Source organism: Thalassophryne amazonica, chromosome 16 (genome assembly GCF_902500255.1).
Source record: "Thalassophryne amazonica chromosome 16, fThaAma1.1, whole genome shotgun sequence".
Classification (NCBI taxonomy): domain Eukaryota; kingdom Metazoa; phylum Chordata; class Actinopteri; order Batrachoidiformes; family Batrachoididae; genus Thalassophryne; species Thalassophryne amazonica.
Genome location: NC_047118.1, coordinates 55,992,416 through 56,004,580, shown reverse-complemented (window position 1 = coordinate 56,004,580; position 12,165 = coordinate 55,992,416). Strand labels below are relative to the sequence as shown.

The 12,165-nt window shown below is 39.9% G+C and overlaps 1 protein-coding gene across 2 annotated transcripts in view; it reads right to left on the bottom strand.

The window, feature by feature from the left end:
• Positions 1–7,989: 7,989 nt before the first annotated feature.
• The window catches only part of LOC117527792 (immunoglobulin lambda-1 light chain-like), a 32,235-nt gene continuing 28,059 nt past the window's right edge, over positions 7,990–12,165 (bottom strand). For both annotated transcript variants that reach the window (XM_034190293.1, XM_034190292.1), the window contains exons 3-4: positions 9,425–9,458; positions 7,990–8,415 (exon numbers count right to left, since the gene is read on the bottom strand). In XM_034190293.1, coding sequence (XP_034046184.1) covers positions 8,066–8,415; positions 9,425–9,458 — 384 coding nt within the window. In that variant the 3' untranslated portion in view covers positions 7,990–8,065. The remainder of the gene's footprint in view (positions 8,416–9,424; positions 9,459–12,165) is intronic.

Genomic DNA, 12,165 nt, shown 5'->3' with positions numbered 1-12,165 from the left:
AGCACCTACCTGTTAAGTGTTTTGTAGCTGATGTGTAGTTCTATCTTCTGCAAAACAGACAACAGCTGTTTTAAGAAAAAAACACTCTATCCTCTGCAGGCGAAGGAGAACTGGTCCCAAAAAAAAAATCTCATTTCTTTTAACCCCATACTGATACAACGGCAATATCACCCAAGTCATTCAGAGGCAGACATTTTTAACTTGAATGACTCAACCAATCAGTGTTTAGGAGAAGAGGCACATTTTACCCAGAATCCTTTGCGATCTGTCTGTTTTTTACAAAACTTCAGAATTAGTGCATTATTCAACATTAAAAGATATATGTTATATTTTAACTTTGTACAAATGACAGAATTGACATTAATGGAGTTATTCTATCAGTATTCATTTTATTATACACCAAACCATAACTCAGCATTGCTTTATTTTCCAAGACCTCGGCCTGACCGAAGCAATGTGATTGGGTGGAGAGCTGACTGTTGTGCGTGCTAGAAGTCATGTAAAAACCAAGAGCTTCTAGCAGGTAGCAAGATGTTGAAAGACAGAAGTGTGGGCTCATTTTTTGGGCTTGTTGTTGCTTTTGATGCTAGCAGAAGTGATCGTAGTGTTAAAACTCAAATTCAGCTTGTTAGTAGTTGCAAATGTACCAGAGACATACTGGAATTTATTGGTTATCTGTAACTTCTGACACATTTGTGGGTGGTTTATCGTTTTATCTTTATCAAAGATAACTTTTCAGTTATCTGATTATCTGTTATCGAAGTTAATTTTTTGGTTATCTGTGCCCACTGTGTATGTGTCTGTCTGTCTATATGTGGCCCTGCGATATACTGGTGTCCTGTACAGGATGTACCCCGCCTCACACTCTATGACTGATGTGATACAATCCAGCCCCCGTCACACCCTATTAGAGTAAGCGGTTGGAGACGAGTGAGTGACTGAGACACTTTTTTTCATAATTTTTATTGAAGACTGTTTATTTCACAAAGGTGACACAATAGCAGCACCTAACAACAACATGTATTACAACCATGCCTACTCAAGTCTTTCAAGATGATTTTACAATGTTGTACAATGTTCAACATCCTGATCATCTCCATGTGTAACGTAATATTGTAAGCAGCGAGGAAACAGATGTGAAATGGTCATTGTGTCTCCTGCTGTTCTTTAGTGAGATGTTATGTCTTCCTGATGTTTTTCTCTGGAGTCTGGGACCCTAAAACCACTTTGCACGTGTAAACCTGATCCCTTCATGGCGTTGAACTAATTTGGCACTCTTGTGTCTTGCAGTCTGCAACTGGCTGGTTTCCACCTCCTCGGATCCCAGTGCCGTGGTTCCTCAGGATGGATGTTTGTTTTCTCTGACAGGTGGGTTGAGCTGGATTTAAGGGGGATTCGCTGAGGACTGAATGCAAACGTGGCTAGAATCCAGCTACCTTGGGTATCATGATGTCAAATTTTACCCGCGGAAACCTGTAATGGGTAATGGGTTGAGTAGAGCATTGCTAATGGACAGGGGAAGTGGGGATCCTGAGGGTGCCGCAGCACCCCCTGCTGGTAAGGAACTGTACTTGCAGGAGAAATATTTTTACTGAACAAATCAATTGAAAACTTTTTCTTTTAATAGTAGCTCAAGAGTTTTAAATCCCATGAAGTAATTCAAGAAAAGGGGATCCAGGGCTCGTGTCAACGTGAAGCTGAGACAGTTCTGAAGGCCCATGTTTTGGCTGAGGGGAGACTTTCACTGGCTGAGGCCCGTTCCTGTCCTCTCTGTACATGTATATACATGTACAAGTATGTAGCTGCATGGGACCTATATTGACCAAGAGAGGTGCTACCTACAAATAGAATTTTACTATACAGCGACGCACAGATAGCCATCGCCAGTAATGTATGTTTGGAGATGTTCAGTGACCATAGCTGCATATTTTTTAATATGTCATTTTATTTAGATCCGGATTCTGGGTCAAGATTTCCCTTTATACAGGTTTGGAAGGATTTCTTCAAAACTGCTTCACAGATTCTCACCAAATTTCCACAGCCACAGATCCTGTGTCAGTCTACCTCATGTGTGAGAGGATTTATCTGTAGGCAAAGGCTATACGCCCAACCGTTGGGCAGATAAGTCATACATTGTATGTTACATGCACAGCCGTTGGGCAGATAAATATAATGTCTTATCTTATTGGCCCAACCGTGATTGTGTATTTGACATGTTTTATGCATCTAAACTATGTTTTTTACACCACTTTTTAAGGCTCTATTGTGGCATATGTTTGACACATTTAACGGCGCCATCTTTAATTACTGTGAAAACACCACAATGGATCAAAACAGACAAACTTCATAAGCATTTTGAACGGAAGCCTGTTAACGACGACAAAACAGTTTTTGAACAAAATGCTGCTTGTTGGCTGTAAGATGGTGTTACTTTGACACAGTTCCCTGGGTGTGATGAGCCAAACAACCACTTTAGTTCACAGCCCCTCCGTGGGGTGCGAACCCGCCGGCAGCCGGCCAAAAAATATCCGCCTTTTTTCCCTCCCGTATTGAAACCGGAAGTGAGCTTACAAGAATGCTCATTGGTCGGTTGTGGTTGGGCATATATGCTCGCGTATTTACTTTATTGACCCAATGGTTGGGCATATAGCCACTCCGTTATCTGTATGATAATGTTATCATGACTGATAGACTCTGTCCACACAGCCGCACTGCACATCATCGCATCACAGAGATGCGCTGACTCGCTGTGACACACGGTGCATTCAGTGTGATTGCGCAATGTTCACATCTTGTGCACAAAATGATTTCATGCCACAGACTTTTCACATTACGTTTCCTTTGCACAACCCGAACAGGATGCACAGGGGGGTGGGGGGTTGGCCCAGCGGGGTCACAATCAGGACATGCTCCAAATACTGGTGGGTTGCCACTTCGGATGACAGTACGAATGCCATTTGAGGAAGCAGTCACACAGCAGTACGAATATTCCCCAGTTCGACTGAAGCATGACAGTTGTGTGCTTGATCTCTACATTCATGGTGGCCATGCCAATTTGACATATTTTCTTAAGTGCCACACGAATGATGTCCAAGTAATTTGAATGCAGCTCAAATTCAGTTTGACTGCAGGTCAAATTGCACAAATGATGTGCAAATGTCCATTTCTGTGGCAGTAAGTATGCAGCATGACTGCAACTCGACCACCGTTCATGTTTTCCAGCACGAGCAACACACAAATGTGCCTGCTGTAGGAATGCTGTACGAGGTGTTCGGGTGCAGCACGAATTGCACGAATGTTGTTCGAATGTCAAGTCGTACAGCATTCGTGGAATTCGTGCTCAAGTGTGATGGGGGTATAAATACCACATGAACATGACAGAAATACTGTAAGAATTCCTGAAAGTGAATTAGAACTTTGAAATGAGCTCAAGGCAGAACTCTTTGAGGCTTCAGCATCAGAGAAAATGTGTCAGAGTGAAAAAGCAGAAGTATTTAGTGAGGAGGTTTTTGTCACAGAGTGAATCACTGTGACGTACTCAGTAACAGAGCTGTCCCACGTTTGACAGTAATACACAGCTGAGTCTGACTGATCCACATTCTTGATGATCAAACGATAATCTGACTTTGACTGATGAGTAGATGTGAATTTGGAAGATGAGAAACCAGAACCATAAGTTGGAGAGCTCCAGCCATGATAATTCCTCAACACAAACTGAGTAACTCCTCCTGGAATCTGTTTGTACCAAAAAGCTGCATCACCAGTAACAGTTCCCAGGTTACAGTCCATGGTGGCTGTGTTCCCTGTGGTCACCGTGACAACAGCAGGTTTCTGTGTCACCACGGTCACACCACTGACACCTGGAAAGAAGAAGATGAGATGAAGAGAAAGCCACAGACTGAGCTGAAAGCTGCAGTAAGTCAGCCTCCTTACATGTTAGAGCAGTGATGAGAGTGCAGAGGCTCCCCAACATGTTGTCACTGTGTGCTCACAATGGACTTGGAACGTGGAAACTTACTGCTGACACATTAGAGGCTGTGGAGGATGATCAGAGGAGGTGCAGGAGGAGCAATTTAATACCACACTCAACATTACAGTGATTGACAGGAGGAGGAGGAAGCACGTCACTTATTATGCAAACAGTTGACCTTTGACCTCAGCATTTATATTTTAGCTATAAATAATCAGAGGAGGCCTGCAGGTGCATCCTGGGAAGAAAGAGAAAGAGCTGAGAGGTGATGCCTCACTGATGGAGGATGAAAATTCATTTTTAGTTGTCACTCATTGTTTTAAAACCTTAGTTATTGCAGGAAATGATACTGAAAATTGTGGTATGTTTTGTTTTATTGTGATTTTTTTAATACATTACATTAGTAATATACTGTACACATGGGAGAAGGGGGGATTTGCAATGAGTGTTGTTACTAATTCATTCTTATATTTTTCTCACTTTACCAAAGTTGCTCATTCTTAAAACATGCCTGTAAGCCTTGATGAAATGTATTTGTTTTTGATAAAGTGGAAGAAAGATAAACAAATTGAAATACAGTGAGGAAAATAACTATTTGAACACCCTGCGGTTTTGCAAGTTCTCCCACTTAGAAATCATGGAGGGGTCTGAAATTTTCATCTTAGGTGCATGTACACTGTGAGAGACATAATCTAAAAAAAAAAAAAAAAAAAAATCCGGAAATCACAATGTATGATTTTTTTTTAAATAATTTATTTGTATGTTACTGCTGCAAATAAGTATTTGAACACCTACCAACCAGCAAGAATTCTGGCTCTCACAGACTTGTTAATTTTTCTTTAAGAAGCCCTCTTATTCTGCACTCTTTACCTGTATTAATTGCACCTGTTTGAACTTGTTACCTGTATAAAAGACACCTGTTCACACACTCAATCAATCACACTCCAACCTGCCCACCATAGCCAAGACCAAAGAGCTGTCTAAGGACACCAGGGACAAAACTGTAGATCTGCACAAGGCTAAGATGGACTACAGGACAACAGGCAAGTAGCTTGGTATAAAACAAGAACTGTTATGATTATTTATTAGAACGTGAAAGAAACGCAAGATGACTGTCAGTCTCCCTCGGTCTGGGATTCCATGCAAGATCTCACTTTGTGGGGTAAGGATGATTCTGAGAAAGCTCAGAACTACACAGGAGGACCTGGCCAATGACCTGAAGAGAGCTGAGACCACAGTCACAAAGATTACATTAATAACACATGATGCTGTCATGGTTTAAAATCCTGCAGCACAGCAAGGTCCCCCTGCTCAAACCAGCACATGTTTAGGCCCGTTTGAAGTTCACCAGTGACCATCTGGATGATCCAGAGGAGGCATGGGAGAAGGTCATATGGTCAGCTGAGACCAGAATAGAGCTTTTTGGAATTAACTCCATTTACCATGTTTAAACGATGAGAAGAACCCCAAGAAAAGCATCCCAACCGTGAAGCATGGGGGTGGAAACATCATACTCTGGGGGTGCTCTTCTGCAAAGGGGACAGGTCGACTGCACCGTATTGAAGGGAGGATGGATGTGGTCATGTATTGCGAGATTTTGGCAAACAACCTCCTTCCCTAGGTAAGAGCATTAAAGATGGGTCATGACTGGGTGTTCCAGCATGACAGTGACCCCAAACACACAGCCAGGGCAACTAAGGAGGGGCTCCGTAAGAAGCATTTCATTTTCAAGTGGACATGCACCTAAGATGAAAATTTCAGACCCCTCTATGATTTCTAAGTGTGAGAACTTGCAAAATCAAAGGGTGTTCAAATACTTATTTTCCTCACTGTATATTTAAAATATAACATAACAATTTCAAACAGGTGCAGTTAATACAGGTAAAGAGTGCAAAATAGGAGGGGTTCTGAAAGAAAAACTAACAAGACTGTGAGAACCAGAATTCTTGCTGGATGGTATGTGATCAAACACTTATTTCATGCAATTAAAGGAAAATTGCCTATTTAAAAATCATACAATGTGATTTTCTGAATTTCATTTTTGGATTCAGGCTCTCATAGCTTAAGTGTACCGACGATAAAACTTACAGACCTCTCCATTCTTAGAAATTGAGGGTCTGTAAGTTTTATCTATGCATTTTGACCCATCTTTTCCCACAAAAAGATGGGTCAAAATGCATAGAACACTGCCATCTACTGGATGGCAATGTGAATAGCACCTGCCCAAATATCATGCGGCTGTTGAGCTGAATCACACTAAACAAACAGAATTTTCAGTTTTGCAAATGTCTTTTTTTTTACAAATGAAAAATGGCATTTGACAAAAGTACATTTATTTGTAAAAAACAACACACACATTACAGTAACGTGTGTTGGTTTTTACATATCATAAATCAACCAATCAGTGATGAGCGGAGGCACATTTTTCTCATAATGCCTTTTGTCATCTGTGTGTGTTAAGGTTCAAACCTTCAGAATTAGTGCATTATTTTAAAATTAAAAGATATGTCTTATATTTTCACTTTGTAAAAATGACAGAGGTGACATTAATCTAGATAAGCTATCTGGATAAATTTGTTTTTTAAATCAAAACCATAAGTCAAACTTGCTTTGCTTCTCATGACTTCTGCCTCACGTCCGGACCATTGTATGATGAATATAAATGATTTTTGCTTTTTTTCTAACAGAGTGCTAGCTAGGTTTCTTCTGCTGGGGTAGAGTTGAGTTTAGCTCCTCACAGCTGCCTGACTGCTGCAAAATACATAGCGAACAGGAATCAACATGTATTATTTTAGGGTAAACAAATGTTTTTGACTATTGCTAACTATGCCAAAAAAAAATGCGGACTAAGCTACCAGAACTGAATTTAACGGAAGCTAATTGGTCCACTGATGGTTTTGAAGTTGGCTGATAAGCGAATTTGCTAACAAAAAAGTAAGCTTCGCTAATTAGCGGTTAGCAGATTAGCGGAAATGTGCCCACCACTTGTTAAATGATCATTTGCGTCAGAACTTAAGAGTCAGTGAAAATGTGTCAGAGTGAAAATGCAGAAGTATTTCGTGAGGAGGTTTTTGTCACAGAGTGAATCACTGTGATACGAACTCATTAACAGAGCTGTCCCATGTTTTACAGTAATACACAGCTGAGTCTGACTGCTCCACATTCTTGATGATCAAATGATAATCTGATTGTGACTGATGAGTAGATGTGAATTTGGAAGATGAGAAACCAGAACCATAAGTTGGGGAGCTCCAACTGTGATAATTCATCAACACAAACTGAGGAACTCCTCCTGGAATCTGTTTGTACCAGTGAGCTGTACTATCAGTAACAGTTCCCAGGTTACAGTCCATGGTGGCTGTGTTTCCTGTGGTCACCGTAACAACAGCAGGCTTCTGTCACCACGATCACACCACCGACACCTGGAAAGAAGAAGATGAGCAGTGATGAGAGTTTAATACCACACTCAACATCACAGTGATTGACAGGAGGAGGAAGCACGTCACTTATTATGCAAACACCTGACCTTTGACCTCAGCATTTACATTTCAGCTATAAAATGCCCGCAGGTGCATCCTGGGAAGGAAGAGTTTAGAGGAGATGCTTCACTGATAGAGGATGAAAAGTCATTTTCAGTTTTGTTAAAGTTCTTGTACATCAACAACATAACTTCATACTGTATCCAGGAGAGAGGGGGGGATTTGAAATGACTGTTATTACTAATTCATACTAATATTTTTCTCACAAACTTGCTCATTCTTAAACCATACTTGTAAGACTTGATGAAATGTATTTATTTTGGATTAAGTGGAAGAAAGATAAATAAATTGAAAATATAATTACAAAACTGCAATTAAATTGATATTCATATTAATTATACTGAAACTCACAAAACAGACACGTTTTCAGAATTTTTTGTTGAAGTTTTAATCACACAAACAGCAAAGTTGATATAACAGCGCCACCTAACAGCAACAACATGTATTAAGCATGCAGGCAAATCTTTCAACATGATCTTACAATGTCCAATATTCTGATCACCTTCATTTGTAACATGTAAACATTGTAAGCAGTGAAGAAGCAGATTTGAAATGGTCATTGTGTCTCCTGCTGTTCTTCAGTGGGACATTCTGACTTCTTGATGTTTTTCTCTGAAGTCTGGGAGCCCAAAGACACTTTACACGTGTAAACCTGATCCCTGTTCCAGTCTGACGTCTCAATGGTCAGATAGCTGCTGATCTGGAAACTCTGGTCTGGTTGTTGGACAGCGGTGCTGGTAAAGATCCCACTACTCACTGGACTCCCACCAGACAACCAGGTGACATCAGACAAACCCTTAGACCCAGAGGACAGAACAGCCAGACAGAGCAGAGAGACTTTGTTGGACTGAAGCTCAGCAGTGGACGGAGGGAAGACAGTCAGGACAGGAGGAGGGAGGCTGGAGCCTGAAGACACATGGAGGACAACATGAGGACACAGTGAAAATATGAAGGAACAAAGTACTAATTACAATCAATTACTGGAGTCAATAACTATGGAAAATGACACAGTTAATATATAAAGATCATTAATGTTGAGAACATAAAGTAACAGAAGAAATGCAGTTTCAGTTAACACAGAAAAAACTTAATTTAGTTCATGATGAAGTGGTACAGAACAAATTCTACCAGTTCATCAATTCACATCTGGAATAAAAAAGATTTTCTGCATAATTATGTTTTCAAATTATGAACAGAGTTTTTTTCAAAAAATGATTTGAAAAAGATACAAACTAGAATGTCACTGAATATATTATCTCAAAGGACAAAGTAAACATTTGCAACATGTGACTATTAAATGCCATATACATCTGGATTTTTAAAGATTACTGTTTACAGTGAATTCATCTATGATTTTGTTGTTGATGTTTAAAAATTTAAAAACGATCCACACATCATGTAATTATCACAGTAAAATGTAAGATTCTAAATTGATTGATTTGCAATAGATGGAGTCAGAACACAAGAATAATTATTTTTGACAGAATAATTTTTTGGTCAAATTAAATGCTTAACTTCCCATTAAACTTTGTAACTATTTGTATTTTAAGTAACACCATAGTGTTAATGGAGTTTGAAAATGATCTTGACATGACTAATTTTTGGAAATTCAAAATTACATTTTTACAAAAATAAATAAATAAAAAGACAGAATTTTGATTGTAAAAAATGTCAAATTTTAGAGAAAAGGGGTAATCCCCCCCCCCCCCCAAAAAAGAAAGAAAAATGTCAGCACTTTAAAGTGCAACATGTCGTACTATTTTATCTGAAACAATGTGGAAATGTGTTTAAAAAGAGGAACCTATCGTATCATAAACAATTTAATTGTCAAGATCAGAATTTTAATGAATTCTGAGTAAACTACTCACAAAACAACACATTTATTCTGCAATATTGTAAGTCGAAAAGTACTTACTTGTGACAATCAGCTTGGTTCCTTGTCCGAATACCACAGTGATTGAGTTTGTACACACGGCCGTACAAAAACCTCCTGACTCTCACTGATGAGGGCAGTGAAGCTGAAACATGTTCAGACCAACTTTCACTGTCAACATCTCATTTTCTTCATCACTTTGATCAAAGACAAAAACACTGCAGCACTTTATTATGTCTACATTTTGTAAAGCTTTGTGCTGTTTTCGTTCTTTAGTTCAGAGTATAAATATTAATTCAGATAACATCAGACAATCCAGCAGTGAGACACAATTTGGTGACACACTTTTGTCTCTGTAAAAGATAAACCTCTGAATTTAGGTCACCTGTTGTCATGTGAATGTGTGATTTTGTTTCAGTTGAATTATGGCTGAACATTAATTCTCATTTTTTGTATTTTTTTTTCCATATTGTTTCAAGTTTTGTCTTATGAAACACAGTTAATTTAGTCTGACTGCTATCAGTTTTAGAGAACATATAACAGTCACAGCTCTTTTGCAAAGGTTTTATTCAGGGCCCCTTCACACATAGTGTGAAGTTTGGTCAAAGTGCACACAAAGCAGGAACTGTAAGCAAACCGTGAAATTTCATACCTGCCTCCAACGCCTCATACACCTGTTGCTCCAACTAACTGTTTGCCCACCTCAGTGGCTGAAAGACAGTGTGTGCACTATGTGAACCCATCCCACCCTCACATGGCAGGTGTCAACCAAATTCCAGGAGACACACACAAACATTTAACAGCACTCGCATGGCACTTTGAAAATGTATGGCCAGTCGCACTATGAACACGACAACAGACTGCAGACAAACACTGTCGTGCTGGATGTGAAATTTGTCTAAGTTTCCCACGAGTGTGACTTTGCAAACACACACAGTGACACATGGGTGTGTGCGCTCCACTGACAGGAGGCATGGCTTCCGACAGAAGCAGCTGTAGGGATCTGCCGTTCTGGACAGTCCAGCTGGACAAAACTTACTGTGTTTGGACAGACATGGACAAACAACTGTCCACTGTGAGGCGCATGTCTGATTGCTGTACTTTCGTCGACATAAATCAAAACATATATCGCTGTGGTGACAAGCTGTAGCGTGCAAGCGCATGCACGAGGTGGACATTGACAGCCTGCCAGGTTGAAATGGACCATCAGATCAGAACATGCAGCGGACGAGCTGACCATCACGTCACCCACGTGAGCTCTATTCCTCATGATGTGTTGTCTGAGCTGCGGCGCACCGTCCACAAGACACACATGTCGGGCAGAACATGCGCGCGGGGTAACTGAGTGCACCAGACCAGTAGATGTCGACAAGATCAGAGCCCACTGCTTCTCATTCATGTCATTTCATGACTGTATATAAGTGACCATTTTTATCACTTGATAATTGCAGTGTTTTATATGGTGTGTATGTCCTTTTTTTTTTTTTTTTGGTAATACTCCCACGTCCTTCCTGATATGAGGCAGATTCCCGCAGCTTTCAAAGAACAGCTCCATAGCTTAGTGGTAAAGTTCTGGAAGGCGCGGGTTCCAGTCCCTTGGCGGCAGTGGTGGGCACAGATAACCAAATAATTAACTTCGATAGCTGATAATCAGATCACTGAAAAGTTATCTTCGTTAAAGGTAAAACGATAAACCACCCAAAAATGTATCAGAAGTTACATATAACCAATAACATCCAGTACTGCATCTGATACACTTGCAACTACTAACAAACTGATTTTGAATTTTAACACCATAATTGCTTCTGGAAGCATCAAAATCAACAACAGACCCAAACATTGAGTCAGCACTTGTGTCTTTGAAGATCCTGTCCCCTGCTAGAAGTGAGCAATTTCTGTGCTTCTTGCACAAAAGACAATGGAAGAAGACACAAAGCTCAACTTTACCCAATCATAACACTGCCGTCAGGCTGAGGTCTTGGAAAATAAAGCAGTGCTGAGTTATGGTTTGGTGTATAAATAAAATTAATACTGATGGAATAACTCCATTAATGTCAATTCTGTCATTTGTGCAAAATTAAGATATAACATATATCTTTTAATGTTGAATAATGCACTAATTCTGAAGTTTTATAACAAACACAGACAGATGGCATTCTGAGTAAAATGTGCCACCGGTAACACTGATTGGTTGATTCATTCTATGTAAACCGACATGTTACAGTTTTTTTAAATTGCTAAAACACAAAACCCAATTCTCTAAACCAAATGATCAGTTCTCTAAACACATTTAATAAAACTAGCCCCCATTTGCCAAAACCATAAACACATTTCACATGAAGACACAATTCACAAAACACAGTCCTCCTTTTCTCATAAATCTAAACACATTTTGCCTTGCTAAAACACAAGTTGCATAAAACTCTGCTCAGATTCTCAATTTAAAGCTCAAGTGATGCAAAATGCTTGCCACAGTCAGCAAAACCTGAACACAATGTACACACCTGGCTTCATTCATTAAACATAACGACACTTGTTGCAAATGATGTGACCACACCTATAGAAGCCAGTTCAGAATGCACAGTTTGGAGAGGAGCAGGCCAAGGAGAGAGAGAGAGAGAGAGAGGTAATGTGTGTGTGTGAGAGAGAGAGAGAGAGAGAGAGAGAGAGAGAGAGAGAGAGAGAGAGAGAGAGAGAGAGAGAGAGAGAAGGTAATGTGTGTGTGTGTGTGTGTGTGTGTGTGTGTGTGTGTGTGTGTGTGTGAGTGAGAGAGAGAGAGAGAG